The sequence below is a fragment of the Microcaecilia unicolor genome, chromosome 11 (assembly GCF_901765095.1).
Source record: "Microcaecilia unicolor chromosome 11, aMicUni1.1, whole genome shotgun sequence".
In the NCBI taxonomy this organism is placed as follows: Eukaryota; Metazoa; Chordata; class Amphibia; order Gymnophiona; family Siphonopidae; genus Microcaecilia; species Microcaecilia unicolor.
The window spans coordinates 155,926,649-155,947,247 of NC_044041.1; the positions used below are offsets into that span (position 1 = coordinate 155,926,649).

Consider the following 20,599-nt stretch of genomic DNA (forward strand, 5'->3'; position numbering starts at 1 on the left):
ACCCCACAGTCACTCATATTGAAAAAGCATTCAGTAAAAAGGGATCTTACACATGCTTTCTTCAAACGTAGAATATACCATTCAATGCAAAACCTATGAAGAAGGATGATATTTTGAGGAGCCAGGCCAGATGCTAAAGACAAGAATAAACACCACAAAGCAAACCCAGAAGGAAGCTCTCTTTGGTATGATGCAAATTCTACAGCGAGTATTAGCAGTAAATTAGTCTACAGGTCCTGACTTAGGAGTGAAGTTCATTGCTATCACAGTATGCGCAAAACTTACTCATTTGGAAAAATTGCCCTAGAAACAAACCACAGTTTCTCATTCATTGGAAACTGTGTCAACATTACATCAGTGTACTGGAAGAGCATTGGGATCATGACCCATAGAATTGTGGAAAATGAAAAGGTTATGATAACCTGGGACATCCCCATCCCAACCAATAAAAACTGGATATAGTGATAAACGAGAAAAACACAAGAACAGCATTGATCATTAAGGTATCAGTTCCAAGCGATTACTCTGTGAATCATATGAAGAGAAAGATCTTCAAGTACCAAGAAATGCAGTCTGAGACCAAGAAAATGTGGCAGAAAGATACAGAAATATTTCTGATTGTTCTGGATGCCACAGGCTTAAGTAAAAAGAATGTATATGTACACCTGGATAAGTTGCCGATACACGTTACATCTTATAAACTCCACAAGGAAGCTGTCTTTGGCATGATGCAAGCACTACGGAGAGAATTAGTGTTAAATTTGAGAATGACATCATACTCCACATACCCTGGCTTGGGAGTGAGGTTCATTAATTGCCAAACCTTAGACCATTCTTCTAGCATGAAAAAGGATCTGAGGAAGCTAGAAGAATGGTCTAAGGTTTGGCAATTAAAATTCAATGCGAAGAAATGCAAAGTGATGCACTTAGGGAGTAGAAACCCACGAGAGACTTATGTGTTAGGCGGTGAGAGTCTGAAAGGTAACTGAGGGGGAGAGGGATCTTGGGGTGACAGTATCCGAGGATCTGAAGGCGACGAAACAGTGTGATAAGGCGGTGGCTGTAGCAAGAAGGTTGCTAGGCTGTATAGAGAGAGGTGTGATCAGCAGAAGAAAGGAAGTGTTGATGCCCCTGTACAAGTCGTTGGTGAGGCCCCACCTGGAGTATTGTGTTCAGTTTTGGAGGCCGTACCTTGCAAAGGATGTTAAAAAAATAGAAGCGGTGCAAAGAAAAGCTACGAGAATGGTATGGCATTTGCGTTCCAAGACATATTAAGAGAGACTTGCTGACCTGAACATGTATACCCTGGAGGAAAGGAGGAACAGGGGTGATATGATACAGACGTTCAAATATTTGAAAGGTATTAATCCGCAAACAAATCTTTTCCGGAGATGGGTAGGCGGTAGAACGAGAGGACATGAAATGAGATTGAAGGGGGGCAGACTCAGGAAAGATGTCAGCAATTATTTTTTCACAGAGGGTGGTGGATGCTTGGAATGCCCTCCCGCGGGAGGTGGTGGAGATGAAAACGGTAACGGAATTCAAACATGCGTGGGATATACATAAAGGAATCCTGTGCAGAAGGAATGGATCCTCAGAAGCTTAGCCGAAATTGGGTGGTGGAGCAGGTGGGGGGAAGAGGGGTTGGTGGTTGGGAGGTGAGGATAGTGGAGGGCAGACTTATACAGTCTGTGCCAGAGCCGGTGATGGGAGGCGAGGCTGGTGGTTGGGAGGCGGGGAATCCTGCTGGGCAGACTTATACGGTCTGTGCCCTGAAAAAGAAAGGTAAGGTATACACATGAATTTATCTTGTTGGGCAGACTGGAAGGACCATGCAGGTCTTTTTCTGCCGTCATCTACTATGTTACTATGTATAATATATTATTATTATTATTATTATAATATATGCAAAATGAACCCATTTGAAGACATTGCCCCCAAGAGACAATCCAAGTTGCTATCTCTGTGGGTGAGCATTTTTCAGGACTGCATCAATGAGAGTACATTTTAAAACAATCCAGGAACCTAAGTGTTGCCATCTAATCACCGCTAAGCTTATTTGGTTTCACGCCTTCTATACAGGATTCCTTTGTGTTTATACCACACATTTTTTAATTCTGCTACCGTTTTCATCTCTACCACCTCCCACGGGAGGGCATTCCAGGTATCTACCAAGTACTTCCTGATATTATTCCTGAATCGGTCCCCCCTACAACCTCTAGTTTCTACCACCTTCCCATCACTGGAGAAGGTTTGTTTGTAAATTAATACAATTCAAATATTTGAATGTCTGTGTCATATTACCCCTGTCTCTCCTTTCATCCAGGCAGTGGCGTTCCTAGCCTGGATGACACCCGGGGCGGATCACCGATGCGCCCCCCCTCCTGCGAAATGACACCTCCCCCCCCCCCCCCCCGGCGAAATGGCACCCCCCTGGGTGCATGTCGCTGGGGGGGGGGGTGCCACGGCGCGCGCCTGTCGGCTCCGAGTTCGCTAATTCACTCGTGTGCTGCAGCTCCCTCTGCCCCGGAACAGTTCCGGGACAGAGGGAGCTGCAGCGAACGAGCGAAGTTAGCGAACTCGGAGCAGACAGGCGCGCACCGCGGCACCCCCCAGCAGCGTGCACCCGGGGTGGACCGCCCCCCCCCCCCCTTGGTTCGCCACTGCATCCAGGCCAGGGTATACATGTTCAGGTCCTCAAGTCTGTCCTCATACATCTTGCAATGCAAATCCCATACCATTTTGGTCTCTTTTCTCTGAACCTCTTCAAGTCTTTTTATGACCTTAGCAAGATATGGCCTCCAAAACTGAAAACAATACTCCAACTGGGGCCGCACTAAAGACTTGTACAGGGGCATCAGCACCTCCTTTCTTCTGCTGGTTATACACCTCTCTATGCAGCCTAGTATCCTTCTGGCCATGACCACCGCCTTGTTGCATTGTTTCATCACTTGAGACAAAATAATGTCATTGGAATGATTTTATGTTTCACTTACATGTTATCTTTTGCTTATTTGATGAATGAACTGATGTAGTGATGATTATATAACATGATGGTAAAGGAATATTTATGATAGAATTGTATTGTTTGATTGTTAATTATTGTGTATGAAAACTTGGAAACCACTTAGAACTGTGGATAGAGTGGAATATAAATATTTTAAAATAAAAATTGTCCTGACATGAGGATAAATGTTCTGGCCTTCACCAACTAGTCAAAAAGGTAGTAAGTTAGTCAAATTAAAAAGGTACCATCTTATTTTCCTTTTCTGTATTCTTTTATTTCTATGTATTGCTTTTCCATCAACATTCTCTACATCTTCCTCCTTTTTAGAGGCTCACAATCACCCCTCTGCATTCTCTTCTGTTTTCAACTCTACATACGTAGTTCTCTGGTAAGCCACTCTGCATCCTTGCCACCACTGACTGCCATGGTACACTACCCAAGTTCAAATACCCTTTTCAGGGTGAAACAGCAATCTCCGATGCATGTCTCTCAACTGAATGGAAGGAAAGATAAGTTACTGTTGAACAGAGAAAAATCATTGATGTTATGGGCTCCTTCCTCATCACTGAGATGAGAATCATGAATGCTCATTCTGTGAGATAAGAGTCAGGCAGAAAAGCTGAGCATCCTTGATGCTGTGTGCTCTTCAGCACTGCTATATAATGAGAGGAGGGAAAATTGTTTTGGAAAGGGTGAGGATCAATGAGGCAAGCTGCACTTCACTGCTCCTATATAAAGTAGAAAAGGGTAGATATTAAAACAAAATGATTATCAATGCTGTGTACTCCTCAGAACTGCTCTATAATATGAGAGATGAGGGAGAGATGGGATATTATTGTGGAAAGAATAAAGATCCATGATACTGCTGTATAATGTGAGAGAGAAGAAAGGGGGGATTATTGTAGAACGAACGAGAATCATTGATTCTGTGCATTTCTCAGTGCTGTTGCATAAAGTGAAAGAAGAGAAAACAGGAGGGGGATTACTGTGGAAGGAATGAAGATCATCAATGCTGTGTTCTCCTAAGCACTGCTGTATAACATGAGAAGAGAGGGGGTATTATTGTGGAAAGAATGAGGATCATCAAAACTGTGTGTGCCTCAGCATAGCTGTATAATTTGAGAGGAGTAGGGGATTATTGTAGAAAGAATGAGAGTCATCGATGCTGTGTGATCCTCAGTGCTGCTGCAAAATGTGAGAGAACAGAAAAGACGGGATTAGTGTGGAAGGAATGAAGATCATCGATGCTGTGTGTTCCTCAGCACTGCTGTATAATGTGAGGGAGGAGAGTATTATACAAAGAATGAGGATCATCGATGCTGTGTGCTCAGAACTGCTGCATAATGTGAGAGAGGAGGAGAAGAATGGGAGATCATTGTGGAAACGATGACTATCATCAATGCTGCATTAATTAATTAATTGATTGAATTCAATAATTTACATTCTGACATTTTACTCAGAGGGTTACACAGCATGGATTATAAATAGAATACAAAGAAAGCATATTGCCTCTCTTCCCCATGGGTCACAGAACCACGACATTTCACCCTTTTCCATTTTACAACTTCACACTGTTTCCACAGTCCACTTCCCTCAGACGTCATCTCTCAAAAGAGATCAGCTGGTCCTGAAAAGTTCATAAAGTCAAAAGCCACCAGCTGGTCTTGCTGGTCCCATCTTGCTAAGGGCTATTTCAGAAACTCTGCAAGTTCCTGCCTGCTAAGTTTAGTCAGATGCCTGTGGCGCAAGTGTGGTAGGGGGAGGTGGGGGGCCTAGGCGGGAGGGAAACAACAGGGAGAGCAAATCCCATTCGCATGCAGCTGTCTGCCCAACATGATCTGCTTCACCCTCTCTTATAATAACTGACAGCTCCATATGTGGATACCATGGCTAGCTCACACACACACACACACACGCACACACCACATTCAACTGAAGGAAAACCCAAGAGAAAAGAAAACAGATCTCAAAGATCTCCCCTGCCAAAGCCTATAGTTTTGCACCTAGAACAGCAGGTCCCTTTCCCAGCAGTTGTCCTGGCCCTCCCACAGGAATAGGGAGACAGCTTTAAAAGGAAGAATTAAGAGCAATCACGCTGACTCACGTCAAGGAAATCTTAACATTGCACGCTCTGTACCCTGCCTGTCACCTCCAGCTAAAGGATAAGACATGGAAGCTTGCCTTGCATACCTGTCTTTGCCATCATTGCTTGCTCCTTCCCTCGACCCCTTGGCCACTGGGACTGTTAGAGTCAGCAGGCTACAATGCCCCTTTGTGATGCTTCTGCCTCTTCGGCACACTCTTCTCACTGCTGTGAAAAGGGGAATGGGGGCTGCAGAACGAAGGAGGTGGGGTGGGCGTGAAAGTCTATTCATAGCAGCCCAATGGGAGCTGCTGCTCTCTCACTCTGTTAAAAAAAATAAAAAGAACCTTTTCAATCTTCTACAGAGGGATCCAGGCAGGGGGTGGAGAGGCTGGAATATGACGCTTCTGAGGTATGGTTATGGTGGGCACTCCAGCACCGTGGAGAGCATTGCTATGAGAAATTATTTGGATAATTATCAGAGAGGATTTTAAGTTGGGACTGCTTTTGTGCAAAACAACTGTCAATTACGTAAGAATAGGGAGAAGAGTGATGTGAGGGGAGCTCACCACTGTGTATGTCATTTACATTGGACACCTGGAGGGGCATAATCGAATGGGGCGCCCAAGTTCCTGAGGGCATCCCCACAGGACAGCCCCGTGAAGGGGCAGGGAAACCGCTATTATCGAAACAAGATGGGCATCCATCTTTCGTTTCGATAATACGGTCAGGGACGCCCAAATCTCAACATTTTGGTCGACCTTAGAGATGGTCGTCCCCGGTTTTCGGTGATAATGGAAACCGAGGACGCCCCCTCTCAAAAACGACCAAATCCAAGCCATTTGGTCGTGGGAGGAGCCAGCATTCATAGTGCACTGGTCCCCCTCACATGCCAGGACACCAACCGGGCACCCTAAGGGGCACTGCAGTGGACTTCACAAATTGCTCCCAGGTGCATAGCTCCCTTACCTTCGGTGCTGAGCCCCCAAACCCCCCTCCAAAACCCACTCCCCACAACTGTACACCACTACCATAGCCCTAAGGGGTGAAGGGGGGCACCTACATGTGGGTACAGTGGGTTTCAGGTGGGTTTTGAAGGGCTGACATTTACCACCACAAGTGTAACAGGTGGGGGGGGGGGGGGGATGGGCCTGGGTCCGCCTGCCTGAAGTGCACTGCACCCACTAAAACTGTTCCAGGGACCTGCATACTGCTGTGATGGAGCTGGGTATGACATTTGAGGCTGCCAAAAAAAAAAAAAAAAATTTTTAGGGTGGGAGGGGGTTGGTGGCCATTGGGGGAGTAATGGGAGGTAATCCCCAATTCCCTCTGGTGGTCATCTGGTCAGTTCAGGCACCTTTTTGAGGCTTGGTCGTGAAAAAAAATGGACCAAGTAAAGTCGACCAAATGCTCGTCAGGGACGCCCTTCTTTTTTCCATTATTGGCTGAGGACACCCATCTCTTAAACACACCCCAATCCCGCCTTCGCTACGCCCCCGTGAAATTTGGTCGTCCCCACGATGGAGTGCAGTTGAGGGCACCCAAAATCAGCTTTCGATTATGCTGATTTGGGCGACCCTGAGAGAAGGACGCCCATCTCCTGATTTGGGTGCCCTTCTCTTTCGAAAATGCCCTTGCTGGTGTTCTCCCTAAAGAACACAGAATCAATTTCTATTGCACGGATTATAATCTGCTGAAGCCTATACAGTGAAAACCATAGGACTGACAATTGGGTGTAGAGTTTAGCAGTTGGTATGGATGGGCAAACTGGCTAGGCCAAATGATCTTTATCTGCTGTCAATTCCTATGGGTCTCCCAGTTTCACAGTCATAGGCCCTGCATGGTTGCCGGGACCTGCTATGAGCTTATGCAGGTTTTACCTACTTCCTCAACATTACAGCTCCAATATTTGGCTTGCAGAGGCCATGGGAAATAGTAACCAAACCCTTCTGCAGACAGGGTAGAGAATACATACAAGATGGTGCCCTCTCCACACATACCATTCTTGGAAGTCTGATTTGTTCACACTATATCTGATATTTGAAGGTCAGGTTAGGGTCTCCTGATGAAAAACACCCCTTCAGTTTTCAGGATCATTTCTAAATATATACCCTTCAGTAGTGTCATTGCACCATTACAAGCACACTGTACAGCATCCCAGAATTATCCTTGGTTAGAAAAAGTGTTATATTAAACCTCTCCAATAAACAAACATTATTGATGAGAGGATACAGGCCAGCCCAGTAAAACTAGGTCAGGGAGTACAATTTCCAGTGAGTTCTGGGACAAAAAAAGATACACTGAGGACTTCAACACCATTTATTAAACTCCAAAGAATTACCTAAATGAACCACAGATATGGACCAATAATAGAAGAACTAGGAGGCGTTTGAGGAAATTGTGTCATCAGAAGGCATAGGATAAGTACAGAGGCTCTCTAACACAGAGGAATGAATAGTAGACATTAGTATGGATAGACAGACTAGATAGACCATCTGCCACCATTTTCTATTTTCCTGATATTTAGACGATGGCAGTCAGTGAATTTAAAGGCAAGCCTATTCTCGGCTCCAGCACTGAATATCTGGGTAGTGGTGATTTTCAGGGGTACCCAGATAATTGCCTGGATAAGATTACGACAGTCTTTTTGCTGTCCTAATTTTATCCAGGCACTTACCCAGTTGGTGGACTGAATATCCATGTTAAATCAGTGAATAGCAGCAGCACCACCCCGACTCTTCCCTGGCATTAACCAGATAGTACTGCAGTTATCTCTTTGGTTTTTCTTTGGCACTATCCAGTTAAGTGCACTGAAATGTTGGGTATGGCCCAATCGGTGCAAATTAACCGCACAGGAGTCTTTCCTGCCCAGTTAAATCACTTTAAATATCTACCCCTATGTTTCTATGTAGTTTTGAAATAAACAAAAAAAGAACTTCATGTAAGACTGGTTTAACAGGTGAAAATATTACACCTTGCTTTCTAAACCTGTACTGTTGCCTATTGTGCACGGTTTAAATTCTTACTCACACTCTTCAAGACTATACGAGATGATCAACCCTCTGAACTGTCTTGTGCTCTAGTCAACAGGAATGATTAAAATTAGTGCATATGATCACCACTCAATCTCATGTATTTTCTTTTGACAATGTGCAAGCATGGAACATTCTTCCTTTAATGGTTCATATAGAGCATGATCCTTTAGCATTTTGAAAGAAACTAACCAGTCGATATTCAACCTCCGGGCAGTTGCAGGCAGAATTAGCCCTAGATATTAAATGCCAGGCTCGTCCAGACACCAGCACTGAATATCCGGGGCTAATCTGTGATGTGCTAGCTGCCGGTTCTTATGCAGGTCCTGACCAATATTCAGCCGGGACCTGCTGGGACCCGCATAACACACTTATGCAGGTCCCGGCTGAATATTGGTTGATGCATAAAAAATTCTAGCCACTCCCAACCCCCCTTCCAATCCCCCTCCCACCCCTCCCTGGAATTGAGATACTCCCCTTTAAATTTCCCCCTTCCACCCACCCCCTGAAAAAAATCAAAGGCTGCCCCAGGCCCTAGCCTTTTCCGGCCCCCACCCACTCCTTGTAAGCCCCTCTCCAGGCCTACCTTTGTGGGTCCCACATGGTCTAGGGGGAAACTGACAGGAGAAATGCCCACTCACTCCTGCCCAGCATGGATTGTTCATCAAAAAAGAATGGGCATTGCTCCTGCCCATTTCTCCCCTAGAGCACTAGGGGTCACAAAGGTAAGACCAAGGAGGCCTAAAGGTCTTGGGCCTAGAGCCACCTTACATTTTCTTTGGGGGTGTGGGTCAGACAGGGGATCTTACCGGGGGTATCTCAAGCTCTGGATGTGTGGTAAGAAATTGGAAGGGGAGGGATTAAAGGCCACTACCTGGAGGTTAACTGGGTACTGGCCACTATTCAGACTAGTGCCTGGTTAACCTCACCGCATAAAGTGGGCCTTTTACAAAGCTGCGCTAGTGTTTTTAGCACCTGCTAAACACTAGCGATGCCCATATATTCCTATGGGTATCTCTAGTATTTAGTGCATGCTAAAAATGCTACTGCACCTTTGTAAAAGACACCCAAAGTTAGGAAAGCCTTTTTTCTGTCCGAACTTTATGCAGCTAGCTAGTCGGTTAGCAGACTGCATAAAGCCACTAACCAACCAAGTCGCTGCTCTGCCCAAACTCTACCCTGGCCCTTAACTTCACCAGTTAGGGGATAGCCAGTTAGCGGGAATATTCAGCGGCACTGACCGGTTAAGAGCCGCTGAATATCCCCATTTAACCCCAAACAAACAATTTAAATAGCTAGGAGCCTCTCCTGGCCATTTAAATTGCTCTGAATATCTACCCCTAAAATTCCATCTTCTAACATAAGAATAGCCATACTGGGTCAGACCAGTGTTCCATCTAGTCCAGTATCCTGTGTCCAGTACAATGACCAATCCAGGTCAGAAGTACCTGGCAGAAACTCAGATAGTAGCAACATTTCATTTTACCAATTCCAGGGCAAGCAGTGGGTTCCCCTTGTCTGTCTCAATAGCAGACTATGGAGTTTTCCTCCAGGAGCTTGTCCAAACTTTTTAAAAACCCAGATATGGTAACCCACATCCTCTGGCAACGAGTTCCAGAGCTTAACTATTCAATGAGTGAAAAAAAAATATTTCCTCCTATTTGTTTTAAAAGTACTTCCATGTAACTTCATTGAGTGTCCTCTAGTCTTTGTACTTTTTGAAAGAGTAAAAAATTGGTTCACTTCTACTCATTCTACGCCACTCAGGATTTTGTAGACCTCAATCATATCCCCCCTCCTCCGTCTCTTTGCCAAAGCTGAAGAGCCTTAATCTCTTTAGCCTTTCCTTATATGAGAAGAGTTCCATCCCCTTTATCATTTTGGTCGCACTACATTGAACCTTTTCTAATTCCGCTATATCTTTTTTGAGGTAAAGTGACAGAATTGAATATAATACTCAAGGTGAGGTCACACCATGGTGCGATACAGAGGTATTACAGTATTTTCAGTCTTATTTATCATCCCTTTCCTAATAATTCCTAGCATCATGTTTTGATTTCAGCATATTGTCTACAATGACACCCAGATCTTTTTCTTGGGTACTGACTCCCAAGGTGGACCCTAGCATCAGATAACTAAGATTCGGATTATTCTTCCCAATGTGCATAACTTTGCATTTCTCCATATTAAATTTCATCTTCCATTTGGTTGCCCAGTCTTCCAGTTTCCTAAGGTTTTCCTGAAATTTTTCAGTTCACGTGTGTTTTAACAACTTTGAATAGTTTTGTGTCATCTGCAAATTTAATCACCTCACTTGTTCCAGTTTCCAGATCAAAAATGGCCATTTAACTCTACCCTCTGTTTTGTGTGCAATAACCAATTCCTAATCTACAACAAAACATTGCCTCCTATTCCATGACTCTAATTTTCATAGAAGTCTCTCATGGGGAACTTTGACAAAAAAAGCTTTCTGAAAATTTAGATACACTCATCAACTGGCTCACCTTTATCCACATGTTTATTCACGCCTTCAAAGAAATGAAGCAAATTGGTGAGGCAAGACTTCCTTTGGTTGAATCCATGCTGACTCTGTCCCATTAAACCATGTTTGTCTATGTTTTGCAGACTCTGAACCATTAAACCATGTTTGTATGTGCTTTCCATAATTTTATTCTTTATAATAGTTTTCACTATTTTGCCCAGAACGGAAGTCAGGCTTCCTGGTCTGTAATTACCAAATCACACCTGAAACCCTTTTAAAAGATTGTCATTACGTTGGTCACCCTCCAATGTTCAGGTACTACATATGATTTTAATGACAGGTTACAGATCACTAACAGCAGATCAGCAATTTCAAGCCTGTTCACGCTATCCAAAAATACTAGGACTAGAGGGCATGAGTTGAAGCTACAGTGTGGTAAATTTAAAACGAATCGGAGAAAATTTTTCTTCACCCAACGTGTAATTAGACTCTGGAATTCGTTGCCGGAGAACATGGTACGGGCGGTTAGCTTGACGGAGTTTAAAAAGGGGTTAGATAGATTCCTAAAGGACAAGTCCATAGACCGCTATTAAATGGACTTGGAAAAATTCCGCATTTTTAGGTATAACTTGTCTGGAATGTTTTTACGTTTGGGGAGCGTGCCAGGTGCCCTTGACCTGGATTGGCCACTGTCGGTGACAGGATGCTGGGCTAGATGGACCTTTGGTCTTTCCCAGTATGGCACTACTTATGTACTTATGTACTGCAAAGCAGATTACATTCTCAAGAAAACTTCCTAATAGGAGGAACTTACAACAAGATTATCATTTCATTACAATATTCACAAAATCTTCAGCAACCTAATATATTTTTTCCATCTATACTTCTTCCCTTGGTACTCTGATCTCATCCCATGGTTTTCAATATCATCTTTACGCTGATGACTCCCAGATCTACCTCTCCACACCAGAAATCTCAGCCGAAATCCAGGCCAAAGTATCAGCCTGCCTGCCTGACATTGCTGCCTGGATGTCTCAGCGCCATCTGAAACTAAACATGACCAAGACTGAGCTTCTCATCTTTCCCCCTAAACCAACCTCTCCTCCTCCCCCATTCTCTATTTCTGTGGATAACAATCTCATCCTTCCTGTCTCATCAGCTCGTAACCTTGGGGTCATCTTCGACTCCTCCCTCTCCTTCTCTGCACATATTCAGCAGACTGCTAAAACCTGTCGTTTCTTTCTCTACAATATCAGCAAATTTCACCCTTTCCTTTCTGAGCACACTACCAGAACCCTCATCCACACTCTCATCACCTCTCGCTTAGACTATTGCAACTTGCTTCTCACAGGTCTCCCACTTAGCCATCTCTCGCCTCTTCAATCTGTTAAAAATTCTGCTGCACCACTAATATTCCACCAGTGTCGTTATGCTCATATTAGCCCTCTCCTCAAGTCACTTCACTGGCTTCCTATCCGTTTCTGCATACAGTTCAAACTCCTCTTATTGACCTATAAGTGCATTCACTCTGCAGCTCCTCAGTATCTCTCCACTCTCCCTACATTCCTCCCCGGGAACTCCGTTCACTGGGTAAATCTCTCTTATCTGCACCCTTCTCCTCCACTGCTAACTCCAGATTCCGTTCCTTTCATCTTGCTGCACCATATGCCTGGAATAGACTTCCTGAGCCGGTACGTCATGCTCCATCTCCGGCAGTCTTCAAATCTAAGCTAAAAGCCCACCTTTTTGATGCAGCTTTTAACTCTTAACCCTTATTCACTTGTTCAGAACCCTTATTTTATCATCCTCACTTTAATATTCCCTTATCTCATTTGTCTTGTTTGTCTGTCCTAATTAGATTGTAAGCTCTGTCGAGCAGGGACTGTCTCTTCATGTTCAAGTGTACAGCGCTACGTAGGTCTAGTAGCGCTTTAGAAATGATAAGTAGTAGTAGTAGTAGTATATTTATTTATTTCATGCATTTTACCCCACCTTTTCCCACAGGATGCGGGCTCAAAGTGGCTTACAAGATTTAAGACTGTTGCTTTAAAAACAAATACGCTTTGAGGCCCTTTCGAAAGGACAAATATGGCGTGATTTGACGAAGTTCAATATGAATATGATTCCATATCTTAGCACTTTGAAATACAAATAAACGTTCCCAATTGATTTTTAACTCATACTCTTCATAATGTTTTCCTGCTTCTCAAGTGATTTCTAGTAACAGTAAATAAGAGAAGCCCTCTCAAAGATTCTAAATTTAAGCCATAGAAACCTCTATTTTATTTATTTGTTGCATTTGTATCACACATTTTCCCACCTATTTGCAGGCTCAATGTGGCTTACATAGTGCCGTACTGGCAGACGCCAATACCGGCATAACAAAGTGAGGTTATGACAGACTAATGATAAGAATTGATAGACATGTTGGGGGTCAAGGGGAAGAGTAGGTTATGTCCAATATGAACATTTATATTGTTGTGTTGCTGGATTAGGCATTTTGTTAAGTCGTTTGAGTATGCCTTTTTGAACAGGTATGTCTTTAGGAGTTTCCGGAAGATTAGCTGGTCGTATGTTGTTTTCACAGCGGTCGGAAGCGCGTTCCAAAGTTGTGTGCTTATTTAAGAGAAGCTAGATGCATAGGTTGATTTGTATTTAAGTCCTTTGCAGCTTGGGCAGTGGAGATTTAGGTATGTTCGTGTTGATTTTGTTGTGTTTCTGGTTGGTAGGTCTATGAGGTCTATCATGTATCCCGGGGCATTGCCGTAGATGATCTTGTGAACCAGGGTGCAGATTTTGAACGCAACACGTTCTTTGATTGGGAGCCAGTGTAATATTACTCGTAAAGGTATGGCGCTTTCAAATCTCGTTTTTCCGAATATAAACCTGGCTGCTGTGTTTTGAGCAGTTTGGAGTTTCTTTATGATTTGTTCTTTACATCCTGTGTAGATTCCGTTGCAGTAATCTAGATGGCTTAGCACCATGGATTGTACTAAGTTATTGTAACCCTATGGGTTAAATTTTAAAAGATTAGCTGGCTCCTTCTAGATCTGGTGTAGAGACAGTGAGCAGTGCAGTGAAACTGAGTAGTCTGTGTGCATGCGCTGAGTGTTCCGCATGCTGATGGAACTCTCAGGAGAGTGACAAACAGCTCAGGCTGGCAGTTGGGAGAGAGCTCTATTGGTGAGAACATGTTACTAGGAAAAGACTGGAAGAAAGTTGATGCTGGAGATCATCACCTGAAAGAAAAGGCGCCCACCATTCAAGAGAGCCAGAGAGAGAAAACAAAGAGAGCAGCTAAGTGACTGAAACTATTTTAAAAAGTGCACAAAAGAGAAAATAGTAAAGGAAACCTGAACAATAAGTGAGAGATAACTAAAAGAGAAAAAAAAGAGTAGAGGAAAACTTACAGGTTGGGATCCTTGGGGGTCTCCAGGGGTCTGAGGGACAGGAGAGGGGAGACTTTGAAGAGTCTGGTGTTTTGTGGAATTGAATGTACTTAAATGATTTATGTAACTAATATTTATACTTATCTGAGGATGCTCTCAATGTTTCTAGAGACTAAACTGATTTGTGTTGCTAACCTGTAATTGGAATGCATATGTTAAATTTGCAAGTTGATAAAATTTCATTAGCATTTAAATATAATTCACTAATAAAAAAAATATTTTCTTTTTATTGTTAAACTCCCTGGTTGGTGTTGAGTCATTTTGGGGAAACACTGTGACATATTTGGTATCATCATTGTAATACCTTGCTCTGCCACCAGGGGGTTTACAATTGGCGTCACGGACAGGATAAATCACCCCACTTAACACCCTGGGGGTGACCTTGCCTGTAAATTTAAAGTGTATTGTGGAATGTGTATCAGTGGGTTCTTTCTGGCTAATTTTTAGGTCTACCGAAGGTCTGAGTTCACTCCCAGCCACAGAATGGAGAAACAGAGAAGATTTTGGGGTCGAGGAGCAGAGTATAATAGAGAAGATTACTGGGAAGAAGAAGAATACTGTAGAAAAAATGCAGATTGGCATCATGGACAGTGGTGTGAGAATGCTGGGAGGTTCTCATTTCGAGAGGACCGGAGGCCTCTCCTATGTCACAAGTGTGGTCAAGTAGGTCATGTCTGGTGACACTGCCAAGCTGAGTGGGTAGTGGAAGACCTCCTTCATGAGAGGATGCCGAGGTCCATGGCAACCAGAAGCAAGGACCGGAGGCCTCTCATGTGTCACAAGTGTGGTCAAGCAGGTCATGTAGGGCGACACTGTCGAGCTGAGTGGGCAGTGGAAGACCTCCATCATGACAGGATGCAGAGGTCCATGGCAACCAGAAGCAGCAACCTAGGCCTGTGGGAATATGAGTCAAGCCCTGAAGTTAAAAGGGTCCGGCAACCCAGGTCTAGTCCAACACAGTGGTTCCAGGTCTATCAGACCACTGAGGTCCTGACCCTCTCGCTGAGGAGCTGCTTCAAAGACAGAAGAAAGCTCAGCTACTAGCACTAATGGAAGAGAAATTAGATAAGATTGAGAGGGCGTTTGAAAAGTTGGTTGAGGAAGAAAGAAGGAAAAAAGAGGAAGTTGTGGAAAATTCGGGTGTTCAGCAGGACGTGGAGTCACAGGTTCTGGTGTTTGAAGAAGAGCGGTCAGTGGCAGAGGGGAATGGAAATGAAGAAGCCTCAGTTCCTGAGTTGCTGGAATCACTTCCTAAAGCAATATTGTTCTCTCACTCTGAAGAAGTCGAGCTGCCAGAAGGAGAAGTGGTAAATGAGGATCCTCCGGTGATACAACCACACAGGGAACCTGTGCAAGAGGAAGAGCTCCATGTGGAGAATTCTCTGGAGGAGGAGATGTTGGAGCGGCAGGAAATTTTGGAACCCCTTGAGGAAAACAGAAACCTCCAGGCAGATGTTGATGAGGTAAAGAAAACAAATCCTGAGAGAAATGGTCCTGAAATTTTAATATGGTCGGAAATAAGTGAATCAGCACATTCAGAAGAGATTGAATGGACAGTCAGTTCAGTAAGAAAAGTAATGGTACTGAAGAAAAAGTTACCAGAATCTGGAAATAAATACAAGAACAAATTGAAGAAAATTGTGATGAGGAAAGACACTAAAGAAATAAAGCAAAGAGAAGTAAGGGGCCGGAATAAATGGACAGAGATGCAGCTAGAGTTTGTTGCGGGGCAAGAACTGCAACTGTTTTCCTGGCCTGTGAGACGAAAAGGTACAGATGGAGAATTGGACTTCAGTCAGAGAGATCCAGCCAGAGAGTGTAAGGCAGAGAAGCATGTAAGAATACGCAAGGAAAGAAAGTCCTACGACTTCAAGAAGAGGAAAAAGAAGAGACATTTTGTGACTGAGAGGTGACTCTGACCTGAGGGGAGGACTGGAGGTTACCCAGAAACAACCTTGTCAGTTTTTGCTAGAGGCTGTGCAGACATGAGGTAACATGTAATTAATTATTGTGCTTGTGGTAAAAGAAGAGTATATTGAAACATATTCACCACATTAAAAAAAACTGTGATAAAAACTGAAGTTAAGAAGGGTGGCATTTAAAAATTAAATGTATATGTGGGTGAAGTGCATGGAAATTGTAATGTTGGGAATAGATGAATATGTTTTCATTAGACAAATGTAGATGGAATGGCGTGTTTGGATATATGGATTGTCTAAGGGGGTGTTGGTTTTGGGGTGGTGTTTGGAAAAAAGTTTATTGTATAAATTTTTTTTATTTTGCCAGCCCGAATGTAACCCTATGGGTTAAATTTTAAAAGATTACCTGGCTCCTTCTAGATCTGGTGTAGAGACAGTGAGCAATGCAGTGAAACTGAGTAGTCTGTGTGTATGCGCTGAGTGTTCCGCATGCTGATGGAACTCTCAGGAGAGTGACAAACAGCTCAGGCTGGCAGTTGGGAGAGAGCTCTATTGGTGAGAACATGTTACTAGGAAAAGACTGGAAGAAAGTTGATGCTGGAGATCATCACCTGAAAGAAAAGGCGCCCACCGTTCAAGAGAGCCAGAGAGAGAAAACAAAGAGAGCAGCTAAGTGACTGAAACTATTTTAAAAAGTACACATAAGAGAAAATAGTAAAGGAAACCTGAACAATAAGTGAGAGATAACTAAAAGAGGAAAAAAAAAAAGAGTAGAGGAAAACTTACATGTTGGGATCCTTGGGGGTCTCCAGGGGTCTGAGGGACAGGAGAGGGGAGACTTTGAAGAGTCTGGTGTTTTGTGGAATTGAATGTACTTAAATGATTTATGTAACTAATATTTATACTTATCTGAGGATGCTCTCAATGTTTCCAGAGACTAAACTGATTTGTGTTGCTAACCTGTAATTGGAATATATATGTTAAATTTGCAAGCTGATAAAATTTCATTAGCATTTAAATATAATTCACTAATAAAAAAAAATATTTTCTTTTTATTGTTAAACTCCCTGGTTGGTGTTGAGTCATTTTGGGGAAACACTGTGACATATTTGGTACCATCATTATAATACCTTGCTCTGCCACCAGGGGGTTTACATTATGAAATATTTCCCTTGGGAAGAAAGGTTTCACTCGTTTGAGCTTCCACATTGAGTTAAACAATTTCTTTGTTGTGGCTTTCACTTGGCTCTCCAGTGTGAGATTCCGGTCGATTGTAACTCCGAGAATTTTCAGGCTGTCTGAGATCGGGAGGGTGTGATCAGGGGTGATTATGTTGGTGGGTTTGATTGTGTTATATTGGGATGTGAGGATGAGACAGTGTGTTTTTTCTGTGTTAAGTTTTAGTTGAAATGTATTCGCCCAAGAGTTCATGATATTCAAGCGGAGTTTGATTTCTTCGGTGATTTACTACTACTTAACATTTCTAGAGCGCTACTAGGGTTACGCAGCGCTGTACAATTTAACAAAGAGAGACAGTCCCTGCTCAAAGAGCTTACAATCTAATAGACAAGTGAACGGTCGGTCCGATAGGGGCAGTCAAATTGGGGCAGTCTGGATTCACTGAACGGTAAGGGTTAGGTGCCGAACGCAGCATTGAAGAGGTGGGCTTTAAGCAAAGACTTGAAGATGGGCAGGGAGGGGGCTTGGCGTAAGGGTTCAGGAAGGTTGTTCCAAGCATAGGGTGAGGCGAGGCAGAATGAGCGGAGCCTGGAGTTGGCGGTGGTGGAGAAGGGTACTGAGAGGAGGGATTTATCCTGTGAACGGAGGTTACGGGCGGGAACGTAAGGGGAGATGAGGGTAGAGAGGTAGTGAGGGGCAGCAGACTGAGTGCATTTGTAGGTAAGAAGGAGAAGCTTGAATTGAATGCGGTATCTGATCGGAAGCCAGTGAAGTGACCTGAGGAGAGGGGTGATATGAGTATATCGGTTCTGGCGGAATATGAGACGTGCAGCAGAGTTCTGAACAGACTGAAGGGGGGATAGATGGCTAAGTGGGAGGCCGGTGAGGAGTAAGTTGCAGTAGTCCAGGCGAGAGGTAATGAGAGCGTGGACGAGAGTTCGGGTGGTGTGTTCAGAGAGGAAAGGGCGAATTTTGCTGATGTTAAAGAGGAAGAAGCGACAGGTCTTGGCTATCTGCTGGATATGCGCAGAGAAGGAAAGAGAGGAGTCAAAGATGACTCCGAGGTTGCGGGCAGATGAGACGGGGAGGATGAGGGTGTTATCAACTGAGATAGAAAGTGGAGGAAGAGGAGAAGTGGGTTTTGGTGGAAAGACGATAAGCTCGGTCTTGGACATGTTCAGTTTCAGGTGGCGGTTGGACATCCAGGCAGCAATGTCGGATAAGCAGGCCGATACCTTTGCCTGGGTCTCCGCGGTGATGTCTGGTGTGGAGAGATACAGTTGGGTGTCATCAGCATAGAGATGATACTGGAAACCATGAGATGAGATCAGGGAGCCCAGGGAAGAGGTGTAGATTGAGAAGAGAAGGGGTCCAAGGACCGATCCCTGGGGAACACCAACAGATAAGGGGATGGGGGTGGAGGAAGATCCATGAGAGTGAACTTTGAAGGTGCGGTGGGAGAGATAGGAGGAGAACCAGGAGAGGACAGAGCCCTGGAACCCAAATGAGGACAGTGTGGCAAGAAGTAAGTCATGATTGACAGTGTCAAAAGCGGCGGATAGATCCAGGAGGATGAGGATAGAGTAGTGGCCTCTGGATTTGGCAAGGAACAGGTCATTACAGACTTTAGAAAGTGCTGTTTCTGTCGAGTGAAGAGGGCGAAAACCGGATTGAAGCGGATCAAGGATGGCATGAGAGGAGAGAAAATCAAGGCAGCGGCTGTGGACTGCGCGCTCAAGTGTCTTGGAGAGGAAGGGTAGGAGGGAGATGGGGCGGTAGTTGGAGGGACAGGTAGGGTCTAGTGATTTCCATTAGATCATTTTTGTAAGGGATGTACAATGTGACGTCGTCCGCGTAAAGGCCTTGATTGGATAGGGACTTGGCTAGTGGGGTCATCATTAGGTTGAAAAGGAGCGGTGATAATGGTGATCCTTAAGGTACTCCGCAGTGTGCTCTCTATGGTGATGATATGGTCAATTTCGATTTCACTTGATAGGTTCTGGTCGTTAGGAAGCCCTTTATAATCCATACAGACAATTTTAGAATGAATCTGAGATTCTAATTTAAGCCAGTTTGGTCTATTTAAAAGTGAAGTGGCTTCATTAAATTTTCCTAAATTAAGTTCTTTCCTAAATTACACTCTTTCAGTACCCTAGGCGGATTTACAACTCTTTAGTTTGTCAATTTAGCTTAGTATGTCTTCCAGGTTCACCGAGATTTCTTTCAATTCCTCTGCATCATCACCTTTGAAATCCATTTCTAGTACAGGTAGATCTCTTACATCTTCTTCCATAAAGAGCGAAGCACAGAATTCAATCAGTCTCTGCGCTATGGCCTTGTCCTCCCTGAGTGCCCCTTTTGTACCTTTATGATCTAATGGTTCCACGGATTCTTATGATGGCTTTCTCTATGGGATGTTAATTTTTACAGTTATATAAGATTATTCAAACTTTTGTTTGTGTTTTTAAATATATGTTTTGAATAATTTAGGTTGGGGGTTTTTTTTTTTTTAGTTTATTGTACCCCACCTAACATAGTAAATATATGCAGGTTACAAATGAATAAACAATATGAAACGAAGGAGGAACTGCTCCGAGGACATGCAGGATTAACCAGCCTCAAGTAGGTTACATCATCTGATGGTGCCAATACAAAGCATTTCCTAGAGAGCTCTGAAAAAGTTACCAAGCATGTGCAGGTCTTGACACAAAAATCCCCTGAGTCCTTTTATGTCTCTTTGTCAATTTGAAATTCACTCTTGAAGTGAGCGTGAGCTTAATATCGTACTACATACGAAGGAATTTATTTAGAGACAACTTTGCAAGTCAACAGATGCATTGAATTTGTCTATACAAGACTCCTCATCATTCGTGTGACCCCTGACGCAGGTGCGGTGGCACCGAAACACGGCCCTTGTTGGGTCTTCCTTCAATCAAATTTGGATTATTAAAGGTTTTAACATAAGCACTGTGTCCCTCGTGTTTTTAAAGGCCCTTTGTGCTGTTTTTTTGCTTGTTAGTGACATCACTACATTTCCTCCTCCTCAAAGAGAAAACATTTTTCTTCATGAATGGCCTCTTCAACCATTTCCCTTTACTTATTTTGTCCTGTTAATCTCATAGTACAGCTCTTCTGCACTTTCTTAAATTTAACCTAGTCTAGTATAGTGACCACAGTTAACTTATGGTCCCTGGATCAAAAAGAGGCAAATAGGGTATTTCTTGAATGGGTAACCTGAAGACAGATCTATTTAGATGTCACAAGATGAAGATCATGATCTGCTCCAGAGGAGGATCAGAAGACAAACAAGAGGGGGGTAATTCTACAATAGTGCACCCATATTTAACCACCTATTCTATAAAGGAAAGTAGGTGCCTACTTTATGGAATACTATTTGTTCTGCTCTGTCTCTGGAGCTCATTTTCAAGAGAAAAAAGTCCAAAAAGTT

General features: G+C 43.6%; 1 protein-coding gene across 1 annotated transcript in view; it reads right to left on the minus strand.

Moving 5' to 3' along the window:
* The window catches only part of RTN2 (reticulon 2), a 112,037-nt gene extending 106,691 nt beyond the window's left edge, over positions 1-5,346 (minus strand). The window contains exon 1 of the mRNA XM_030218386.1: positions 5,198-5,346. Coding sequence (XP_030074246.1) covers positions 5,198-5,213 — 16 coding nt within the window. The 5' untranslated portion in view covers positions 5,214-5,346. The remainder of the gene's footprint in view (positions 1-5,197) is intronic.
* Positions 5,347-20,599: the final 15,253 nt, after the last annotated feature.